The sequence below is a fragment of the Heliangelus exortis genome, chromosome 1 (assembly GCF_036169615.1).
Source record: "Heliangelus exortis chromosome 1, bHelExo1.hap1, whole genome shotgun sequence".
Lineage (NCBI taxonomy): Eukaryota > Metazoa > Chordata > Aves > Apodiformes > Trochilidae > Heliangelus > Heliangelus exortis.
In genome coordinates this window covers 142,808,386-142,833,243 of record NC_092422.1, presented here as the reverse complement: position 1 = coordinate 142,833,243, position 24,858 = coordinate 142,808,386, and the positions used below count along the sequence as shown (strand labels likewise).

Here is a 24,858-nt window from a genome sequence, read left to right as displayed (position 1 = left end):
TAATTTTTCAAGCCTTTTCCTTGGAATCACACATTACTGCTGTAATTGCGTTGCGGAATTAGCTCCCGATTTACATTCCCCTCCCAAGACCTGGAGATCAAACCTTCCTTTGATTTTTTTTTTTTCCTCCCTAAGTCAGCAACATCAAGTCTTCTTCCTCTTTTGGGGAGAGCACCCCAGGGCCAGCAGAGCTTCCTTGCCCTGCTGCTGTCAGGCAGGGCAGGGCCATCCCTGTGACACCCAGTGCCTGCTGCCTGCTACACCCAGGAGATGAGTGGAAAAGCACCAGGCAAGCAGGTTTGGGGCAGAGCAAAGCCCTGTTGTACCTGTCTGGACGTAAGAACCCCTCAATGACAGCCTCAGTCAACATCCTTCTCTGTAACATTCACAGGGTGCTGCTTCCCCTCTATAGCTCTGCACAACATCCCACATTTCTACCATTTTCTCTCACCTCTGTCACACCCCCCCAGGGTGATGCAGCTCACCTCAGTGGCCTTTTCAAAAACATTTGACAGCATATATGAAAAAATGAAAGGAGCAGAGAACTTAGTGCCACCACGTGTGAGAGCAAGGTGAAGGTTCCACGAGACACGAGGCTTTTCACCTTCTGAATCTATTTTCCACCTGGGGACAGACTGTGTGAAAAAGCTAAAACGATTTGAGGTGTATTACAAAAGCTGGGCAGGAAACAGGCCCTGTTTGCCAGCTGTTGTCTTCCAGGGGACAGATTCAATTTCCCAGTCTCAAAAGCCTCCAGCAGCTTTCCAGCCAGCAAGCTGTGTGTGAGGATGCTGCACAGAACTGAGAGCAGTGGAAGCCTTTCCTCAGCACAGAATCATAGAATGGTTTGGGTTGGAAGGGACCTTAAAGATCATCTGGTTCCAAATTGCCTGCATGTCACAGACACCTTACACTAAACCAGGTTGCTCAAGGCCCCATCCAACCTGGCCTTGAACACTTCCAGGGAGGGAGCAGCCACAACTTCCTTGGTCAACCTGTTCAAGTGCCTCACCACCCTCAAATTAAATGATTTCTTCCTAGTGTCTAAACTAAATCTCCCCTTTCCACGTTTTGAAACATTACACGGGTGTTTGTCAATTCTACTTATTCTGCAGACTTGCAAGACTTTAATAATTAAATGTCAATAAACTATAGGAAATCTCATACAATTAGAATTGCTTTCTTTATTTTTCCTTTTTTCTTTCTTTTTGTATTCCTCCGAGATAAAATTTAATTGCATTAGCACAAAATCCTTCTTAGCACTTTTTTTTTTGTGCTCTTTTCAAAAGAACAGAAATTAAGCCCTGGCTCCTGGGATATCTCAAGCCAGTGAGATGTTGTGGACACATGCTCAGGGACTGCCTGCTCTGATGGTCCACCAGGCCAAGATTCTCTCCTTGTGACAGATTCCTGGCTGCAATCTCCTCCTCTTCCTCCTCTCAATTGCTCTCCTTTTAATTCCCTCCTACCCATAGAGTCTCCATCATCACTTTTGCTCATCCCCACAAGAGCAGGGGACTTTTAAGCACCTAATCCTTCTACCATATCCCACTTTCTCCATGCCAGAGTTTGCTGCATCTTCTTTCCTCTCCACAACACCACTTCTAAAGCTCTCCAATCCCCCTCACACCACCAGGGCAACAATAAACCCTCCTTCACCTCCTTCCTCCCCACCAACACGCTCTGATCTCCAGGTGTTCCTCCCTGGCTTCTCCCTGCTGCTCAGCATTTCTTCCCCCACATTGTGGGTTCCCCAACCTCCCTCCACGGCACAGATACACGAGCCCTGATCAAAGGGAAAACCCCCTTGTAATCTCCACCCCTCCATTTGCCTTCCATTTCATGATTTGCCCCCCAGATTCACAGGTTTGAGTTTTTTTGTCCACTGATGTGCTGCACTCCACAGCAATGATTCCAGCCCAGATGAGCATCAAAGCCTTGCAAACTTTGCCAACCACCACTCCTCCCACTGCTTCTTCCCTGACGTGCATCTGCTTGCAATGGCTGGGGAGGTGCACTCCATGGTTGTCCAGAGGGCTTTCTGGAGAGCTACCAAGATGCTGAAGGTGCCAACCTCTCTGACAGCTGCATCTAACACCCACTGATGCACTCTTCCAGCTGGCCACCCTGAAGAGTGTTTCGCCTGTGTTTGCAGTCAACAGACATACAGAATGCAAACCCTATCAACCAATGATCATCATATAGATCATCAGTGATCTATTTCTGGAAATCGAATTCTAAGAGGGGGAGTAGGAGTAATTAAGGAGCCTGGCTTTTGGGGTTGCATACAGAGGTTCAAAAAACTTCAGAAAGAAAACTGAGAAAACCCTGAAATACCCACAGATTACTTATTTACAAAAACACAACCATATGTCCTTTAAGACAAGGAGCTGTATTTAGTATATTTATGCATAATTTAGTTGGCACACAGACGGTACCGTTGTACATTGCAGGCTCATGAAACAAATAAACATACATGACTTAATTTGACTAACACCTAACATCTGATTCCAGAGACAGGGCAACTCTTCAGGCTAAGGCATGTAAGTGCCCTTGGCTGGTTGATGTTTCACCAGAGCAGAGAACAAGCAAACTGGAAAAAGAAATTCACATTGTGGCTCATAGACCAACATCCATGGTGTATCCACAGGGCTCAGAAACTGAGCTCTGATGGTATGATGGAGCTACAGGAGACTCTCCATGCTACAGGAAACACCAGGAAAATTAAAATTATACACCTGTACATTTCTATTAAGTAACAAGAACAGTGTTAAGCTGGGGAGACTGTACCTTTGTATATTGGAGTTTTTCCAATTTCTTCTCAAAATTTCGTAACAGACCACAAGAAAAAAAATACTTGACAGTACTTCTGACAAACCAAACAGTACTTCTGAAAAAAACCCAAAACCAACCGCATCCTTTTTGGTCTGAATGTTTCTGCTTTCCCACCCATAGCTTCATATCTCTAACTAAAGCTTAATTATATGATTGAAAGGCTTCTGTCTTAATCATAATAATAATTAAAAAATAAGTTAAAAATATATTTCTGGTAACTATCTCCACGTCACATGGGGATTCACATGGCATTTGCCTCCTACAATTTGTATCTGCTGAAACCAAAGTTTCTTGACAGATATCATAGATTCTCACATTTCTCAAAGAGGGCTTTGATTAACAGCAAACATTTTTTTTCCATGCACAAATTCCCCTGGTGCAGGTTTGATCTGTAGTTCTTTCCTCTGATGGAACTACAGAAGGATACCAGGGGAAGGACTCTATAAAATGAGATGTTTTAAATTTGTGACAATATTTCCTTCAGCCAATGAAACCTTCAGCTTTTTGCCTGCCTGTCACAAAATAGGCACCCCAGTGAAATGGGACAGGATGCCAATACAACAGATATTTGCAGGTCTGGCCAAGCTGTGAGGTGCTCTCAAATGCAGCATAAGAAAGATGAAATAAAGTATCTTTCACCTCTAAAAATGTGAGTAGTGTATGCAAAGAAGACACAGGCATTGCTGTGAGACTGAACGTGACTACTTCCCTCCTATGGTCTTTAAACTGGCCATGGAACATAACCATGGATAGGTCTGACTCAACATTTCCATCAACTTCACATGTGCTCCCTCCTTGTCTTTCCTCTGCACAACCAGGCAATGCAAGCATCTTGACTTTACCAGACATTATCAACATTATTATTATTATTTAACCAAACATTACCAACAGCCTTGTACTTACTGAGTTCAGCAATGCTCCCCACACGTGTAGCAAGTAAAGACTGCTCGATGGTCCTTAGCTCTGACTGGCTGAACATCTGCACCTCCCCAGGCTTGTTGGACCTCTGTTGATCTTTGTGAAGGTTCAAGCTGTCTGGCAGGCAGAGAACACCTACAATGGATAAAAAGAAAGGAGAAATCCAATGTAACTTCAGCCAGTATGGACGACTTTGCTGCCCCCCAGAACATCATTTTGGGGACGTTCCAAGGCAAAACCCCTGTGTGCAGAGCTCACTCAATCAGCATCTATAACTCAGTGGCACTCATGACTCAGGCTCTCAGAAATGGCCCTCATCAGCTCTTCTAAATATCCTCAAATCATTTACAAAGTCACCTAGAGATTTCTTACAGAAAATCCTAGAGAACTGTCCAAGGAGAAGGTCAAGAGGGTCCCAAATAAGCCTCCTAGAAACTACTTCGAATCCACAAAAAGTTATTAGAAAATGGCATCTCCGCAACAGAATTTTTAAAGATTGGCTTTAAAAAGATATATGAAAAAGACATTACAGGATTCTCCTGTAAGGGGAATTCCACTGACAATCGACAAAATAACAGACAGTGTCAAGATGCTCAAAGTGTCACTGATGGGCTTAGTGAATATCCTTTGTAAATACAACTCCTGGCAGTTGAGCTGCTTGGACTTCAAAAGCCCATTATGCAGAAGTTCTTACAGCTGTGAATTTTAGTGGGGGAGGCCATATGTAAAGCTACTGGCATAAAACAATTTACATACACATTCATTCGGGCACAAAAGTCACTTTCTGCCATGACATCTAAACCCTCAGGCACACATTCATTAATCAAAATCACTGTCAGGCTAAAAAATGGAACAAAACAAATGCTGCTTTATCATCCTTGGGTAACGGATGGATGGAAGTCCAGCTTGGGCAGCAAGTCCTCCTCCCTTCCTGGGGTCTACAAACAGCCAGCTAAGGCCACACTCTCCACACCATGACCTTCCCAGTCCTGCTGGGACACACAGGGGGCAGCAGTAGAACTACACCTGATGTGTGATTATTAAATTTCAGCTTATTTATGTATAATATGCAAGAGTTACCCTTGAAAAGAAGACAGAGTAGGAAATGTATTTTTTCCATTAACTATTACTATTCCTTTTACTATTCCTTCCTTTTAAGCAGACAGGAGAGGTTCTGCCCTTATGGGCCAAGCAGGCTTTACAAAATACATTAAGGAAGAGGTACATATTTGGTGCTTTTCTTCAGAAGGAAGAACTTGTTTAGTTTCACAGGTCAACAAATATGTGTCATCTAACTCTACAGATCAATAGTACCACCAACAGGTGCAACATTGGAGGTCCTGGGCAAAATGGCCACATTAATACCTATTTGCTTCAGTAATGAAACAGCCTCACCAACATCAATGCACTGGAGCATCGCAAGGCAAGATAACTTGCCTGAGAGGGGATGCTTTTCAGACACCTTGTTAACTCTACCAAATTCTTTGGATTCTCCCCTCACACTCATCTCCTCCCTGCCCCAAGCTTAGTCTTAAAACTGTATTAGTAGCATGGATTTAACACCACTCATCCTGGCAGGACAGAGACAACAGGTTCCATGAGCAAGTTTAAAACAAAAAGGGACATACTCTGGGAACACCAGGACCAAAGGGCTTCTCCACCTTGGTTGGAAGACAGCAAGCTAAACCAGGATCACCCTCCACATGCAATAGCAACACCAGAACAAACTCCCTAATAGCCTGTTTGGATGTTGGAGACAGAGGAGTTGGAGCAGCCTTAATCCCAACCCTGGCTCCAGTCCTGGGGCTGTAACAACCATGAGCTGGTGTAGAAGACCACAAGAGAGGAACATGACTCGCAAGGAAGCCTCCTGGAGAGAAAAAGCAGGACACCTGACACAACAACAGGAAGGAAAGAATTAAAGGTAATGGATCAAAAGCTACAGCAGCTTATCAAACAAGCTCTCCAAATTCTCTTGCCATCACTTAGTGGCTGACTCGCATAAATACTTGGCACACTGATCAGCATTTATATTCTGGGGATGTACAGAGCTCAAAAGGTACAACACCTGGATTTAAAGTGCAGACTTGCCTGCATATTTTAATAAGTATACTCTCTTGGAAATATTTCTCATCTATTTAGATTATTCTTTATAATTTTAATGGATAGAAATTAAGGCAAAATTAGAAGAGTCTTCCCTGCAGAAAACAGATGTGTAACTGATATAAATACTCAGACATTTCTAAAGCCAGGAAATAGAGCACAAACAGCTTTATGGCATCTTAAAAGAAATAATATCCAACAAGAAAATCTTTGAGTGAAAACAAACTTTAAGTGTGGAAAATGGACTATTTTAAGATACCTTGACAAATAAGATTCAAATGGTTTAAAATCCTGTGCAAGACATATTTCTCCAAGTCATTAAAGCAGTGGGATATAGACATTTTATACTCTACTTCATCTATGACTTCGTTGCCACAGCCAGGACTTTTCCTTACAAACAGCCCTGATGATTAATTACTCTGGTCTCTAGTGAGGGGAGTATATTCTTAGGTACTTGGATGAAAAGTGCAAATGAAATGCAAAATGCCCCATTATTTAAAACTTAGCAAATTATAGGATACATCACGCCAAAGGCTTTCACTTGGGCTGGAGATTATTGAAGACATGAAACAGCCAAACATCTGATACTTATATGCCAGCTTCAAAACTATAATTGACCACAGCAGGGGATCAGTGGGGTGATGGAAGATTTGTTTGTAACACTCATAATTTTGCTGGATCAGATCTTTTTTTCACTGTGCTGGAGAAAGGGAATTCTATGGCTTGGCCAATCAACACTGCCAATTTTCTAGCTTCAACTGTTTTCCTCAAAAATGATCATAAGAGTGTATCAAATGCTTTTTAGAAGCAAAACCTGTTCTCTTTTTATCAGCGTTTGACGTGAAGCTCAAACTTGCTGACTTAAAAATAGCAACATTTAACTAGCCACCACCAGCTTTCCCTGGTTTGGCTACAGTTCAACTTCCTTATTTTTAATTCTCTGCTGATTGGTATTATCCGTTTGCTTTTTCAGCCGTGGCTTCAGCCATCCTGTGTTGTACTTGACAAACAGGTGAGGGTCTCAAATTTCCAACGGCCTGAAAAACAGGATTTTTAAAGTTGTTTTTTTTTTTTTCCTTCCTCCTCCTGCTTTTCTGGCTGTCACTCTTATCTGTCATTCCACACCAAAGCAAGTGCAGCATCTTCAGAATGATGGGCACTACTCATTGCCCTTCCTTTCCGCACGGTTACTCGACCCTGTGCGCTTCTTTGCCCATTATTTTATCCCTCTTCTTCCCTTTGATTCACTGGGGTGGAAATTAATCAGTCAATTGTTGCCTGATAAATACTGGGCCAGACTCACCAGGTACAGCCCTGGCTCCTCTGTGTCACCCAGCAATGTACCACAGCTGTACGCTGCATTTCTGGCTGCTGCGAACCACCAGTGCTCATATGCATTTGGATTTTGTCACCCTTTCAGTTTGTTACCCTTTTTTCCCCTCATTTGTACGCTCCCTGGGATCTGTCTAGGGCTTGCCTGGAGAAGGACCTCTTGGAGAACAACCCACACCCAGTTTACTCTCTGAGTTTTCACTTTGTCCTTAGCCTCAGGCTGCTTTGCAGTCTGTAGGCAAAAGACTGAAGAGAAACACAAAGAAAACATTTTAAAATCAGCAAAAAACAAAAAACCAAAGGAAACTGAACCAAACCAAAACACCAAATCAAAAGCCAGGGACAAGCTCCTAATCCTCCCCCTCCCAAATCTCTAGAGAAAAAACAACATCATAGGAAAAATTCGATGCACAATTAATACACTCCACATTTTTCCTGTCCTTTGGGTTCAGCTGAAAAAGAAGCCACAGATCAGTTCCAAGGACTTAAAAAGCTCATACCAAAAAATTATTGCACAAAACGACAAAGTCAAGACTGAAGATGTCTAACTTTAAAATAAGTTGTTATTTTAAATCTTCATGCAAACTCACTGACCTGAGTACCCAGGTACTCAGAGAGGTACCTGGGTAATGCCATTCCAGTTTGGCCATGTACATTCCCACCTCTTGGGTTTGGTTGATGTACCCCCTTCCATTGCAAGGCATATTTTGGCACACATGTAGATACATTCCTGCATACTAATTTTAGAGCTTGCCACAGAGCTGCCTGTGCTGTCCTTACAGACAGCAAGACAGAAGAAGAGTTCGTACATCACCCAAACATCCCAACTCAGTGCCCAGCACCATTCTCAGCAGAATCTGTCGCTGCTCCCTGGCCCCCTTCCTGAGCAAAACAGCCTGAAGGACCTGTTGGCCAAAAGCAAGTCCAACATCAGATGCAGCAGCATCTGTGTGACCTCTTTGGCTTTCAGGGCAGGAGAAATGTGGGATTTGTAGCCCAAATCTCACCTAAATCACAAAAAAACCCTAAGCCCCCTCCACTGTTCCTCTATTTAGATAGAATCTGCACTTATTTATATACCAGCCATTGCAAAACATTTGATTCCTGAAGTGCTGGTACCTACAGTGCCCATCATACTCCAAAGTCATCAGTTGGACTTCACACTCTCTCAGACAAAGGCTGTTGTTGGCTTTCCATGTACCACCTATTGCTCTTGGCACCACACAGCTATTTGAATCATGCAAAGGCAGATCAAAGGACAAAACAGCAAAAAATGAGACAAGCAGTCTTTTGTATGGCACCATGAATGAATACACAATGTGGGAAGCAATAAAACAGCAAGTCTGTTTACTTGGAATGGGCAGTTAAGTTCTGGGCAAGGCTGCGTTGCACCCTTAAACATCTGATAGTTTGGTCCTAGATCACCTAAAGCAGCATTTTCAACAGTTGAGTGCGTTTCAGAAAAAAAAAGAGAAGATAAAGAACCTGAACTAGCAGTTCCAGTTGCTGGAGCTCACAAGTTACTACTCCAACCTTTCTCTTCACACCCATTATAAAAGCACTTCAGCACCACAGACTTCATATATTTGGAGCTTGTCTGAAGATACTTAATCAAGCTATTGCTTGAGTATACAGCAAACTCCCCAAATCCAAAGGATATCTCAACTATCACTAAACTAATTTTTTTATATAATTATGTATACAATTTGACAAAGCAAGGCAAGCAAGTAAAAGACTGCATATATTCATGGGTTTGTAATAAGTAATGTCACCTATGTTTTGAATTGTTTGCCTTCTCCCTCTCCTTTAATATTCAAATCCCATGGTATAAAACCAAAACACATTTTCAAAAGCAATAAATTGATAAAAATACCTCACTGGACAATGTGATTCCAGTGATCTGTGCTAAGGCCTCTAGCAGGAACTCAACAGAAATGTGTTTATTTTGACTAAATATATAAGTGCTGTAAATACTATAAAATCTTATTTTGCACATTTCAGTATTACCATTTGCTCCTTTGAAAAGAGTGCAGGTTTCTCTCTATTCATGAACTTAGAGTCTGAATAGAAGCATAACAGTTTTGATGTTCCCTTGTTATTTTCTTTAATTAAGTGCTCCTACTTTCAAAAGAAAGTAATTCCAAACACCTTCGACCTCTCTCTTTACCTATCTAGAATATCTTTAGCAAACATACATATGTGGAAAACAGCTTACTGCAAGGAATAGCTGGATCCATAGTTAAGAGTATGCAGGAGAGGTATCAGGCAATTTTTTGCACAAAATAAGCCTAAAAATGGTAGTTAACCCTTAACAGCCCCCCCCAAATGATGTTGCACGTTATGTTGCTCAAGTGAACACCAATCTTACCTAGGAGGACCATGTGTAGGAGTAGGAAATGCACTCCCCATTGTCTTAATTTTTCTACTTGTTTACACAGGAACATGGGACTACAACGTCTTTGAGTCCAGTCTCCTACACTCATGAAGAACCATGTGAAATTCATAAGCTTGCAAAACATCCAATAAAAATACTTTTCATTCAACAAGCTCATGTACCAAAATATTTCACAGCACCAGAGAGCATTCTTGAGATCTATGCTATAAAAGCCTACAGGAAATAAATAAAAGGGACAGGAGTATTGCCAGCTGCCTTGGCAATAGGGAAATTCATCAATAGGTGCCAACCCCCCACGGTTGGTATTCTGACACGCAGAAAAACTCTCCTGGCCCCACAGTTGGCAATCCTGGCAATGATGCTCATCCAAGTACACACCAGATTTTGAAGCAGCACTGGAATACCAGCACCAGGAACTCAGCATCTCAACACTGATATGCAGGAACTGGTGAATACAAAGTGATACAGACCACCAGGTAGAACCATAAACTTGGAAGGAAACCTGTGCTTCCTGTGGTTTGAAACAACCTGCATTGTGACTCTGTTGCTCAGACTGTCAACCTGACCGGCAAGGCAGACAGAAAACATCTTGACTTCTTCCAGAAACATCAGCCAGTGCTTTCAGTTAACAGGAGACCTGGAAAACACTCAAAGCAAGGAGTGCATAGTGTCTTCTTTCCACACGTTCCAGCCCAGTTAAATAACAGGGAGTGGCTTTCCATGGAGAAAATGCAAAGTGCTTGGGAGAGCCAGGTGGTGAGATAAAGTTTCCAGAGTCTGAGTCTTTAAGACTAGGCAGAGCAGCCCAAATGAGGAAGGTGGAATAGGCATAAGAATCAGATGCAGGAGACTAAAGGGACATTACTGTGTGTCTTAAACAACTACTACCCAAAGACATTGCCAGTTCTCTACTTAGCCTCAAGCCACTGGCATTAAGCAGGTAAGATAATATTTATGTCCAATTTACAGGTGAGGTAAAAGTAATGGACTGGAAAGCTTAGTAACTCATTCAAGATGAAATAAAAAACATCAGAGAAAACCAGGAGAAGAATGTAAAGCCTCTAGTCATGCAGTTTAATCACAAGAGATCACCCTTTCTCTCCTGGAAATAATCAGAAGTGCAAAAGAATAAAACTCAAAACTGAAAGAGCTAAGATGCTAATAAAATCTGCCAAAAATTATCAACAGCAGCAACCACTGATAAATCATGGAGTTTTATAAACTGCAGACTTTGGGTCCTCACCAGCAAGAACTTCACTTCCAGAACCACTGATCCTCTTGAGCTATGCCTGGGTAACTTTTTAATTTCACCTGGCCAAGTCTGGAGGTTTTGTCTGAACAGTTGCTGTTTTTTTTTTTCTCTGGCTCTATGCAATGGGATATTTTAGTAACTGTCTGCAGAGCAATTTTTTCCAATGATATGTGATCATTTTCACAGATTCACAGAACTGATACAGCTGGAAAAGACCTCTAAGATCTCCTTGTGCAACAGCTAACCCTCCAACCCCCCCGCCCCCCCCCCCCAAAAAATAAATATATATATATATATATGCCCACTAGAGCATATCCTGAAGTGGTGCCTCATATACATGGTTTTTTTAATACTTCCAGGGATGGTGACTCCACCACTTCCATGGGCAGCCTGTTCCAGCACCTGAATCCTGTCTCAGTAAAGAAATTCTTCCTAATATCTACTGTAAACCTTCCCTGGTGCAACTTCAGGCTAGGACAGTATCCCAAATAAGTTGAATTTGATTTATCACAAATCAGAACGGATCACCATCATCCAATACAGAGAGCACCTCTGTGAGATATTTGACCAGATTTTTATAGGAAGACAAGGTAATAGAATTATATTACAACATGTGGCTGTGTCATTGCATCTTGACTTTTAAGGAGTTTCTTAACACAACACACTATATTTAAGTGGGATGTCCCCCTTATTGGGATCCTTCTAATGCAATCATTTTAGCCTAATGATAATGAGTGGCAATCACTGCTGCTTAAAATGGCATAGAAGCAACAATTCAACTAAATGAGTACATACTTTGCTAGTACCAACCAGTTAAGTGGTGTACAACCAAGTGGAACACAGGATGAATTTGACTGTTGATGCTATGAATTACAAAACAAAGAAGAATCCCAGTCGATCCCACTAACCACATAAGCTAAGCTCCCAAATGACCACCTACAGATTTACATTTATTTTTGTTAAGAATACAGAGTAAACAAAATCTCACTCCTGCCAAAATAAACTGCAAAACTTCAAAATCCTCAAAACCACCACCAAAAAAAAAAACCAAACCAAACCAAACAACAACCCAAAACAAAAAAACAAACAGTGACTTTGAAGCAAGCAAGTTTACGTACAAGAGAAGAAATAGAGATCCATCTCCTCATGCTTATCCCAAGGTCTCTCCCAGTTCCCTGAAGTGGCCCTTATGGTACTGCCATCAGGCAAACAGCAGCAGATGCTGATTACCAGCATGAATCCATATGCAGGACAGAAAACATGTGCTAATGACACAGTGAGCTGTGCCTAATGCAATATCTTTATTCCCCTCTTTACCTAGTGAGGAGACTGATATGCACCACACACCTTCATCAACCTGTGATTTTCACCACGGCTCTTCCTACTGACCATAAAGGGGCATTTTATCAACTTCACAACAGGAAAACTGCTCAACAGTACATTGTGCTCAGCCACACTATTCCACTGTCACAGTGACCACAGAAGTTTCAGTGCAAGTTGTGATTTTTCTGGCAGAGAGATGTTAGAGCTGACACAGTGCATTTATTTCATGCCAAGTACCCATCAGTTTGAGATTACCCTGATCTAAGCTATGCCCTGGACCTAGTGATTTGGAGGAGAAAGGTTTTCTATCACACTCTTTGACAGGAGACATTCAGATACAGAAAATGAAAGCTTAAAATGCCAGCATCATGGTCCTTCTCTGCTACATGCAAATAAGTAGAATACCTGCAGGCCTCTGTGTCTTCATAAAGCAAAAAGTTGAGAGATCCAGGGAAATATTCAGGACATGCTCTTGTGGGATGAATTTATGTTTTGTTGAGGTTTTTTTCCTTTCTTTTTTTTTTTTTGTTTGTTTGTTTGTTTGTTTTGTTTTTGTTTTTGTTTGTTTGTGTGTTTTTCTGGGTTGACAGTTGGATACAGAGACACTAAGATACTAAGAGATACTAAGAGGTTTTTTTCCAACCGTGACAATTCCATGATTCTGTGAATTCACAGGAAGGAAAAAGGCCCATGAAAGTGTTGGCAGCATTGGCTAGTGAGGAAGGTTGGATAAAGGAAGATTTGACAGTATCCAGTCTTACCACAAGATGCCTGTTGCAGCTACCAGCAAACGTTCAAGATGGCAAACACATGCTTGAGGGGGAAAGGATGTGAGCTGGTATAAACACCGACTGTGGACATGCACAGGAGTACTAACTGATGCAAAAAGGGATTTGGCTAAAAACAGGCACAGTCCTCTATTAGACAAGAGTTCGCAGAAGGTCTGAGCCTTTGAGTCACTGAAAATGACAAAGAATGCGTTAACAGGTTTGATTTTACGGAAAAAGGCTTGTCAGCTGATAGCAGCAGGACAAGAGGATTTGGTGATTCATAGCTTAATATGCTTTCCCAGAGTCTGTAATTTCCTTCATTCATTACCTTCAGCCCCCCAAAATGCCCAACCATGACAGACAACTTCCCCTTCAGCAACTGTGACGTGGGCACAGCCCTAAAGCCCAACCGTGCTGACATGGCATCCCTGTTACCCTGCTCCAGTCTCCTTTGGTATTTGATAAAATAAGCAGCAAAAGCTAATTAAGTACTATTGGATAGGTCTGTGTTCAAACCTCTTCTTTGTGAGCTGTTTTGCACTTTGTGAGAAGACAGACAATTTCAATTGCAAATTAATAATCTCATGCAAGCACATAATCCTCCATTTTTCAAGACCCACTATTATCCAAACAGACTCTTGTACCAGGGACTGCAGCTCTAGTGAAGCAGTACAAAGTACCTGATCAAAAAAAAGTATTTTTTTCTACAGCTTTCTCTATGTGCCACCATTCCTTTGGCACAGGCACTATGCATCAGATGCCTTCAAGGGTTGGACACATCATTTCAAAAACACCAATGCACTTCCATTCCTGAGCAGGTGCACTGAATACTAAACAACACACGTGGCAAAAATACTTTGAGGACCTTAAAAAACATCTCATTCGTTTGCTTCAGTATTTGTAAAGATTAGTATGCTTTTTACAGGGGAAGGAATCGTTTGCCAGAATTCCTCCTTTGGCTTTGGAACACTATCAGCTTGTACAAAACCCCATGAATAATACATGGAAGAGCAGACACTAATTCTCAGACAGAGCACGGGGTATTCCTATCGCAGTTATCAACCACACCCTTGGCATTTCACTGGCAGGCAGCAGCTGGAAAGGGGATGGAGGGGAGCAAGCTGAGGAACCTTGCACAATCACTACCTTGCACTGGGGAGCCAGTGACATATGCAAAAGCTTATGCAAACCACATGTACAGGAACAGAGATAGTCTGAAATTCAAGCTGGTGAAACACCTGACCTTACAAGGCTGGAGTGACCAGCTGATGGGAGAGTAACATTTTTTTCTGCAGGGTTGGGTGTTTGCTGTTTCTTCTCTAACTCTCCTTCCACAAATGCCAAAGTCTTGGGGCTTTGTCCCAGGGAATGCTGATAAAAGCATCACTGTCCTTCAACACTGAACAACTAAATCATCATCCACAGAGGCTTCTGGGAGGGTGTGCAGGTATGAGATTGAATAAATAAAATAAATAATAAATACATACAGTTAGTAAAATTTGCAGTTGGTAGAGCACAGATCTGAAAACAGAGGATGTGTAGGGGCTGTGATGGAGCCTCTGGGACAATAGAATACAGGTGAAAAAATCTGCCCTGCCACCACACGTTGCCGTCTGGCTCTGGCAGATCTCTTACTGCTTTTGTAAGGGTCAGGATTTTACCCCCAAGATAGGAGTTTTGGGTAAACTGGAGCCCCCTGTAATGGTGAAGTAATTAGAATTTCCTTTCAACTGCTTGCATAGATGAATATCAAATTAGCCACTCCACCCTCACCATGAAAGCCCACGCTTAATGAAAATAAAGAATAAGATGTTTTAGAAACACACGCTTTTATTTACTGGCTTTAGGGCATTAACCCATCACTCCAAGCACTTACTGCTCCCTCCCACCCTATTAAAGATGGCACTGAGCACAACAGGATAAAACCCACACAGTCTTGAAGGCCTATAGGACAAGACTATTGTGATCCCTTGAGCTGGCAACAACCCCAGCACAGGACATCCCCTACAGCCCCCTGCACTGTCCCCACCCCCGAGCCAGGTTTGCTGCATCCTTTGGGGTACCCCTAGCAGTCCAGATGTACTCATCTGCAAACCTCTGAGCTCAGGTACTGACAGTGATGACCCACATGAGACCCAGGTATCCAGCTCCCACTTTCAGGAAAGAAATAACCCTCTGCCTTTAGCATGTGTTTTAATGGGGGTTTGCCATGTATTTAAAGCCAAATATTCACCTAAAAATTTCACTGACTGGAAACCCTGGATGCTGGCCAGATGATAGTCCTTTCTAAAAGTAACCTTCACATTCTCCAAAAAATTCCCCTTGGCTTACTAAACAGAAATAGCTTGTTAATGGTATGTACTTCACCATCCAGAGCTTTGATATATATACCTACAGCAATAAATCAGCTCTGGCCACTAAAGGTTAACTTACATACAATATGCATGGTAAAGTCATTATAGACAATGAAAAAAATTTCCAAGAGACATTAGACTATCTTGCTAGCATACTTTTATGACCACTTGCCCTGCAGACTGGTTGGCTGAACCCATTTCAAATAATTCAGGTTTTAGAGAGCTGATGGACACCTTTTCCCCACTGTAACAGCTGTAACACTAACTGTGTTCAGGTACCTGAACTCACTTCATGGCTATCAGATAACTGAAAATTACTTTTAAAATTTGCTTTATGGAGCTTTAATACTTCTTTTATTCTTTCTCCCTAAAGAGTATCCATTTGTACACTCTGAATTTGCACACAGTTTTATTCCTGAAAAAATAATTTTTTGAAAGTGATGCCCCCAATTACTTTTTTCAGACAGAAAAGGCTGCACATTTATTTCCAGAATGGTTAAAGGTCAAATCCAACTTTCATTTATGCATGTTCTTCAGATTTGAACTTCTGCATTATTAATCTCCTCCACTTTTTCACCTAGACATTCACACACAAATCCACAAACAGAAAAAAATGTAGACTAAAGGGATATGATATGATTTCTACAGCAGACCCTTCTCCAGCACACTGAACAGACAGCAATTAATGAACAAACAGATGATTGCTATTTTGTCCTTCTGGTTCAGTGTGGTCTTTGGCATGCCTTGACATGACCACAGCTTATCCATCCTCTGCATCAATCAAAGCATGATGCCTTTTCCCATGGGTTCACTTCTCCCCAGGGGTGCCCTTGCAGGGACAGAGCAGCATCCCTGGTGATGCCTCAGCTGCCCCACACCACTGCTTCACCAGCCCTCCCCCAGTATACAAGCACCAAAACTAGGGAGGGGAACTGGGTAGCGGTTCTTCCCCTACAGTCCAGGTCTTGTAAATGTCAGCTCCAATAGGGCCAAAATGTCTATTTTAAAAAAAAGTATTTTAAGATCATTTTGGGGAAGTGACTGCCCCAGAAAAAGCTAAAGGCAGTTGGAACACATCAGAAGCAAACGAAATCAGGAATGTATAATGATCATCAGCAGGTAGCTGTAACATCAGGCTGTGTTAACTGCCTCACCACTCACATCTCATCTCCTGGTTTTATTCTGCCTTTTCTATATTAAGCAGCCTGAAAGAAACCAAATGGCATTTGGAAACTTCTAGGTGCAGCTTCAGGGGGTCAGTATTAAATAACTGATAAGTTGACTAAGCACCAATACCCACTATGAAGGACACAGAAATCAAATATAAATCTTGGAAATTGATTCAAATAAAAACCCCAGATAGAAAAGAACCCCCAGATAATACACTAATACATAGTAAATTCTTCATCATACTCCATTTTCCTAACAGTCAAGCCAACTCCATTGCCATCAGGCAGGTACAGTCCCCAAACAGCAGCCTGGCCATGACTTCATCTCTCCCCTCACCTCCAGACCTCCACTTCATTTTTCAGTGACTGTGCTCATGAAAGCTCCCTGCTTTCAGCATCTCTGGGACCAGTTCCTCAGCGTCCTCTCCAGGCCTACAACAGACAGCTGCCCACTTCTTCTACTCCTGTGAACATCATCTTATACCTGCAAAAAAACAACTCCAAGGTTCAGCCTGCAAGTCCTCACTGGAGGTGGTTGCAACTCCTACACTAAAGAAAGTTGGACTTATTCCAATCATATTCACTGTGAATAAGCACAACAAAATGCTCCTTGTTTTAGATTTCTTAATATTAACAGTGATGTGAACCATAGGGAATTATAAAAGATTTATGAGGCTCATAATATTTGGAAAAGACAAAGGTTCAATGAGAATTACTATTTTCTAGCATAAAAGCACACCATGAAATGTTAATAGCAACGCACAACACTGCAAGACCTAAAGGAATTACAATACAAGCAAGTTTTCATTGTTTCAGCTGCATGTAATGAGGAAAACGAACAAGAATAGACTAAACTTCAAGTTAGAAAATGAATTTGTAGTTAATTATTTGAATCCCATTCTAATGAAAAAGCAGAACTTCAATTTAAATCGTTTCTAGATTCATGGTCTCCAGCCACAAGTGAACAATGTACTACCACTGACCCAAGCCACAGGGACTGCTACAGCAGGCCAAGAGTGATCTACGGGCTTCATTAAGAAGCTTAAATAGAGTTCCTATGTATATGGATATATATATATACACACATATGTACACACACTATGTGAAATTATAGTAGGTATTTCCTTGCACTAGAACTCCAAGAGATTTGCCTCTGCTGGAGAACTCTCACTTACTTTGAGCTCGTTTGGTCAGAAATATGTAATTAAGAAAGCAATTCTTAACTTGCCACTAGGAGTGGGAATAGGCATTGGGTGTGCAGAGAGATGCCTGCAGGACCACGTCCACATTTACCCCTCTTGGTGGATGCTTGGTGGAGACAACATACAACAAAATGAGTTCTGATGCCTGCACTCCGTTTATCGAGGCAGTTGCTTCATCTCAAGAGTTAACAGGCAATAGAATCCAACTCTTCTTCTAAGACCACCTGTTTCATCGTGAGGACTGAGCCATAGCACGTTGCTGAAGATGCTCTCATACAGGCATCTGATAGCTCCTGAACATCACAGCTCCCACACAGAGCACTAACCCATCAGCAAGAAAGTACCCTATTAAGTAAATTGATGCAATTTCTCTCATCACTGTGGTCTTTTAAACTAAGTTTTAGTGCACTCAGGGACAAAGATAGGCTGTCTAACTACAGACTACTCAGAGGCAGAGCTAACCCCTTCATTTAAACGGGATGCAGTATCATTTTCTCTTACACCATTACACACATATGTTCCACAGACACAACACTTCAAAGACACATTGCATGTGGGTCATCTCTTCTGACAGGAGATTTGTGTATTAAAGAAAGGCTCAGATTCTCTATGTCTGTAGGTGAACTGACTAAATGTTCAAAATGGCTTGTTGAGTAAGAAGGTTGCTTCTTACCCCAGCAGGGGTGGAAGCAACCTCCCTCCTCCCCATCTCATACAGTGGAAGGGTATGATGCTGTAATGACAATATTGCAAAACATGAAGGCAGACATGAACATGGTTGCAGTGGGCAAAGACTTCAGTGTGACCATACTTAATGAAGATGAATTTTGACAAAAGCCGTGAGTTGGGTTGTTTTTTTTTTGGTTTGGTTATTTTGTTTGCTTACTTTTTGTTGGTGTTTTTTTGGTTTGGTTTGGGGTTTTTTTGTTTGGTTGGGGGTTCTTTGGGTTTTTTTGGCATGTGGAAATTGTTACTCTTGGTATTTCCAGAGCACAGCAATAACTGAAACTTTTTCATTTAACGTATCTGGAAGCTCCTTCCTCAGACAACTTCATCTTTGTTTAGCACTCAGGTGGCATTCTTTGTCCCCAAAATGTAGCTAAGGAATTTGACACCCTTTTATTTAGTTTCCAAAATCAATTGTGTGTGCACACATCACTGGTACCAATTTATCATACAGTCATGGGCTCTTTCCTCACTTCTGTTTACACAGATGCTACCTGAAACTTTGAATTCTCAACCAACTTCAGTATCAATTGACAGAAAAAAATAAGTCTCCAACTCAAATTATTTGAAGGGATGAGTATAACAATCATGGCAAAAGCGATGACAGTGTGACAATAGGAAACTTTTGAGACAAATTCTCAAAACTACAAGCCTTAGAAACTCAGGTTTCACCCTACATTCAAGCTCATAAACATTAAAAATTCTACCAGTTAATATTTAATTATCCCCAAGTAACCTTTACTTTGCCCTGATCATGAAATGCAGGGGACAACTGGAAATTCTGAAACAAAGTTTTCTTCTTCAGATAGGGCTGGAAAGAGGATCTGGAAACTGTCCTTCAATTTTTGGTTATGGACTGATAATATAGCTCCTGCTTGCAATGTGGCACTCCAGTGGAGTTTTTAAGTAAAAAAAAAAAAATATTTCAGAAGGGATCTGATTCAAAAAGGGCAAGTCCAGCAGCATGGCATTCCCCAGCACACTCTGAAATAGGGAAACAAGATGCAAGAGCAGACATAGGCTGTCCTGAGCTGATTTCTTAGGATTGATTGCTTGATCTTCACATACTTCTGAAAAATTCCATTTGAAATGCTCATACAGAAAATACATTCTGGGGTCTGCACACCATGCAGAGGAGCAAAGAAAAATATGACAGCTAGAGACAGAGCTTGCAACTCTGGGGAAAAAGTAAAATATTTTGGGGATTACATCAGAATCATGGGAAATATGCAGGATGAAACAATGGCTTCCGTATGCAAGTGGTGGAAGTATATTAGAATAACCTTAGGCACGTAGCTCAAGGATCAGCACAGGCAAATATGATGTAGAAAGGAAAGATAAGGAGCTTGTGAACTGTGGTTTATCGATAAGACATACAAGATTAATGCAGGCAGCTATATAGAAGGAAAACAATAAAAACATAAATTATGGAAAATAATCCTCACACTGAGCCACTCTGCATCCTTCTGGGGAACGAACTCAATAGGTGAATATGCAAGAAGATTCCTGTGATCTACCATCCCCTTAACTTTTTATGAGTCAATAGGAACTGACCAGTATGTATGGGAGCAACATCCAAGTACAGCTCTGTTGAAGCAAACACCAGTTTGCACTTAATTGTACAGCAAACCTTAATTTTGGTGCTTCAAATGCAGGCTGGCCAAGAAATTAGTCTTAAACAAAGCAAGACATCCCAAACAGGTACTACCAATACAGAGAAAGATTGTTCATCTTGCACTATCTTGCAGGCAGCTGGAACATACAGTTCTTCATCCAAAGAAGACAACGTCCAGGACAACGACCAAGACAATGCTTTGTCCAAAAACAAGAAATAAATTATTAGAAATGAAACTAGACAAGACTAAGTGGAAACAAACATATCCTGTCACCCCTCAGCTAGATAAGGACAGTTTACTGATCATGAAGCCTTCAGGTTCTGGCCAGCTGCCACCTGTGCAGCACAGGATCTCAGCCAGGCAGGTTCCTGCAAGCACTGGAGCCACCAAACTTCCCCCAAAACAGCCCCATGGTGTCCCATCACCTTGCAGTCCAGGTGCAAGGTACTTGGATAATAATAATAATAACAATAATAACAACAATAATAATAATAACAACAACTACTACTACTACTTGTTTGGGTAATAATAACTGCTTATTTAGCTAATACCCAGTTTGGATCTCGAATCCAGAGGCACACATGGGACCTGGTGAGAAAGCTGCCACTAAGCTGAGCAGACAGGGGAGGTTTGGACATGGAAGGTGGCTCCCATAGACATGCAAAATGCCTGCTGTGCCAGGGCTTGGCTGGTGGCAAACACCAATGAGCTGCCCACCCATGGAAATCCTGTTTCAGAACAGCGCCCCACTGATACATCTGTGCATGTGCTGACCCCTGCTCTTTACTCAGCTCCCTCTGTTGGTTTACTTTGGCCACCAACCAAATCTCCACATGCCATAGCCCACAGTCAGGAACCTGTGAGGGTGGTGGAGGAACAGGACAGGACACACGCCACACCAGTGCCAGCCCAAAAGCCAGGAAACCAGCATCCTCGCCAAGCTGGGCTGGCTCCTCACTGTGTCAGGAGGGATCCGCAAGAACCACAGCCTGTGATAACAGTGACCTCCTTCATCCTGCCCAGGGACCTACGTGACATATGTAGGTGCTGTGGTTTGCAGGCAGGCAGAGAAGCAGGCTCGTTTTTTCACTCACTTATCTGTGTGTGTCTAGTGAGCATCCTCTGGCTTTGAAAAGCCACCAGAGCAAACCAGCCCTGCGCCGGTGGGGGCTTAGAAAGCAGGTTGCTGGGTTTGCTTTATCACCACAGACTAAACTCCCATAAAATGAGACACATTGCTGTAATAAAGGAAACAATATTTACCAAGATACTTAGAACTTTATTTTCAATATATATCTTCAAAGCAATTAACTAATATTAGGGCATTAATTTTCCTCAGACCTCCGCGACTCAGGCGAGCATGGTTAGGTCTCTTTTATAAGGTGTAATGCTTCAGATCTGCTGCCTTGAATGGGAGCAGAGATACCAGTACCTGCAACGAAACTTGAGCTCAGAAGTCTTAATCTCATAGTCCAAGTCCCCATTCCCTATAAATTAAAGTGTCAGCAGCAGGGTAACACAGGGCAGATGATGATCCTGGGGCAAAGTCAGCAACACAAGGCTCAGCACCACCATCACTGAGAGCACACAGAATGAAAAATGCACCCGGTAAACATCTTAACGTGTAGATCAAATGAAGATTCACTGAAGAAGCATTATTCTATCTTGATGCCATGCAAAGAGGCTTCACCCCACTGTACCTACACTGACAATGGGCTCACTGCCCCTCAGTTACACTATTGGTAGTCCCAAATAAGCCCTAACTTTGAGTCCAGAACACTCATCATGATGAAGAATGTGAGAACTCCAGAGGATCACGCTGCACAACAGCAGTGAGGTGGGAAAAGGAACTTTGGTCCCAAAGGGAACATATGCCTTGTCCAGGTCCCAGGATCTTCTACAGCAAGCATAAGCCCACTTACAGAATGACTCCAAAATGAGCTGTGAGCCAGGACTCCCACCTCCAGTGGCAATCTGCCACAGATGATTCCTTGGCCTCCAGTAAGCCCACAGACCTATGCATGCCCCAGCTTACCCTTCTGTAAAGCTGGTGATGGAGTGGAGGCTCCTTTCAGACATATTTGGAAAGAACTTTGAGAAGCACTATGCTACATCAACAGCCCCCAGAGCAGGTTTATCAATAAACCAATTCTCAGAAGAAACGGTGAAAATGGAAAATGTGAGCTTCATGGTGGCTCATTTAAACACAGGCAGGCAACTCAGCCTTGGCAGCAGAAGAGCACATGCTCAGCTCCTTGGGTGCATTTCAAAGATAACTCTGCTATGCAGAGGTGAAAATGAAGTGATCTTAAAAAAAAAAACTCCCCTCACCCAATGCTGTGGGCTTTAATAAATCCAGATGTCTAGTCTTTCCATTCTTAAAACCATGCCTTGTAAAAAAAAAAAGTCTAAAGAAATATGTGATGAGGAAAGCATGCTTTATATTCATTACAGAGCTCACAGAAGTGCAGTCTACCTTGGAGAGTCAAAGAGGAAAAAAATACTTAGTACAGACGTTTCAAATCATTCAGAGCAAATATTCAAGGGCAGTGAAATATTATGAAGTAGCTTAATAGAACTGTTTAACAGTCTCAAAGATATTGCTAAATGTTTCATTATTGGGAAATCCAAATGTCGAAAAGGTCCCCAAATTTGCTTAATAATAAATATATTTTATGAGTAAAGCTAAAATTCTTTCATTTGCTGCTTTATTTCCACAGCTTTCAGTACACAGTCTGCTCTCAAACAGTCTGCACAGTCTGCTGTCAAACTTCTCTCTTCTAAAAAAAAAAAAAAAAAATCCAGAAATTACATTTTTCTGCATGTCAGAGCAAAACTTCTCAAAAAAGCCCAGCATCCTGAGAGCTGGGGCTTTAGCAAAACCATAAAAAGAAGCAGAGACCTTTACTGACCACATCAACCACAGCTCTTAAATAGATCCTCACCAGTATCTCGGCCATTCAGTCTGAGATTTTTAGTGGCACCTTTTGTAGATTTACAGACAGTTAATCTATCAAAGCCTTCTATTTTTCTTTAATCTTTTGTGGATAAAAAAACGTTAAAGAAGAATGCCAAAGAAAACCTCATGCAGTTTGCCAGGTAAAGGGAAGACAGTGAAAATAATTCGGCACTGGGGAAAAGAATTCACAGAGTTGATAAAAGTATGAAATAATTCAAATTTAATTCATGCAATAGTCCCAGGACAAGAGATAATTTTTTTTAAGCTGTCCTTGTGATATTATTGTTTCTTAGATGGCTCACACTTTGAGCTTTGCCAGAGAAACCCCTGCAGCTTTGAGGACTAAGGCACAGACACCAGAGCTGTGGGCCAAGGGCTGAAGTATGGTCCCAGCACCTCTTAACACTGGAGCTGGCTGGGGGGACAGGCAAGCCCAAATTCTTTGCAGAATGAAGTGACCCCTATCAAGGTCACGTTTTGAATGCAAACATGCCACAAGGAGCTTGATAGAAATTAATGGTTGGGTAAAAGATGGTGATTAAAAATTTAAAATACAACACTGCGATTTAAACATCTGGGCTCTGATTCCACAGCACTTCCTTGGTTTCAGCTTTTTTGAAAGATGTAGAATCACCAGCCTGAAGTTAATGAAAATGTCAAGAGACAAGTGGTCAATCAGACCACTGATTTAGCAGAATATTCTTAACCAGATGAGGCCCATAGGAAACAGGTTTCAGACAAGGCAAAATTCATACCGATTTTATCATCAGCACAATAAAGACCAAATATGGCTTTTTTATTTGCCAGCTCTCCATCACTGCAGTGAAAAATGAGGAGTAACACAAACAGGAGTCACTGAGACTACCACTGAGCAAAACACTCAGGAAAATCTGGTCCCCTTTCTCATTCTGAGTATAACTAGATATGCTAACCACTCACTCCCATAATCCCAATGGGAAGCAGCGGATACCAAGGGAGCCATCCAGAAGGCACTCAGCCCATCCAAATAAGACCTCTTGCTCTATGGCAGAACATACCTACGTCTGCAAAGCCTTTGTTTAACCACCCCAGCCGAAAACACATGCAGATGACAAGTATTTACAAGTAATTTAACCTAAAATTCGTTGTGGGGGTTTGTTGGTCTTTGCTGGAAACAACATTTGGAAGCCATACCCAGCTCTAGAGCCTCAGCAAAAGGCGCTCTTGATAACACGAAACAGCATCTGGCAACATTTTGCATGTCAAACTTTAATACAGCTCGGTGGTAACTTTTTCAGAGGTGCTTTTCCCTTGTCATTTTATGTAAGTGTTGCATCAAGATGAGTAAACTTTTGTTTAGTGAATTCAAAGAACTCATTTTAGAAAGAAAAAAAAGAAAAAAGGAAGAAAAATAGCCACGAAAATCTGACAGAGGGAGTGAATAATTTGACCTGAAAGCTCATGTGTTGACCAGATTTTCACTGTAAGACTGATCACTGAAGAAAGCACCAAATGGCAAAATTCACTCATCATAAACTTCAGAGATTTCAAGAGAACACTTGACAGACTCCATCACTACTCACTCTGGAACATCTTGACGTGTTAGGCCCGCCAAGAAAAATAATTACATCACCAAGCCTTTATACCAAGCTGCAGCTTGAACACTTGAAGCCAGCACAGATTTAATACAAGGTTCAACACGAAGGATGGTGTCAGATCAGCAAGAATTCACTCACTTCTGTATCTGGTACCGCAATCAACTACACTGGGAAAACAAATGCAAATGTAACAATATACAGGTTATTAAGAGTCCCCTCCAAATTCCAGTCACTGCTGATGTCCACAGCCCTTCCAAGTGTGTCCTGCCCAACACACAAGACTAAGAAAGGCAAAGAGTTGCATCCAGCAGTGGATAGGGTTTGCAG

At 41.8% G+C, this 24,858-nt stretch overlaps 1 protein-coding gene across 3 annotated transcripts in view; it reads right to left on the bottom strand.

The window, feature by feature from the left end:
- Positions 1-24,858, bottom strand: part of ABTB3 (ankyrin repeat and BTB domain containing 3) — a 178,601-nt gene that overhangs the window by 73,125 nt on the left and 80,618 nt on the right. For all 3 annotated transcript variants that reach the window (XM_071729122.1, XM_071729141.1, XM_071729133.1), the window contains exon 2: positions 3,739-3,888. In XM_071729122.1, the coding sequence (XP_071585223.1) occupies positions 3,739-3,888 (150 nt within the window). The remainder of the gene's footprint in view (positions 1-3,738; positions 3,889-24,858) is intronic.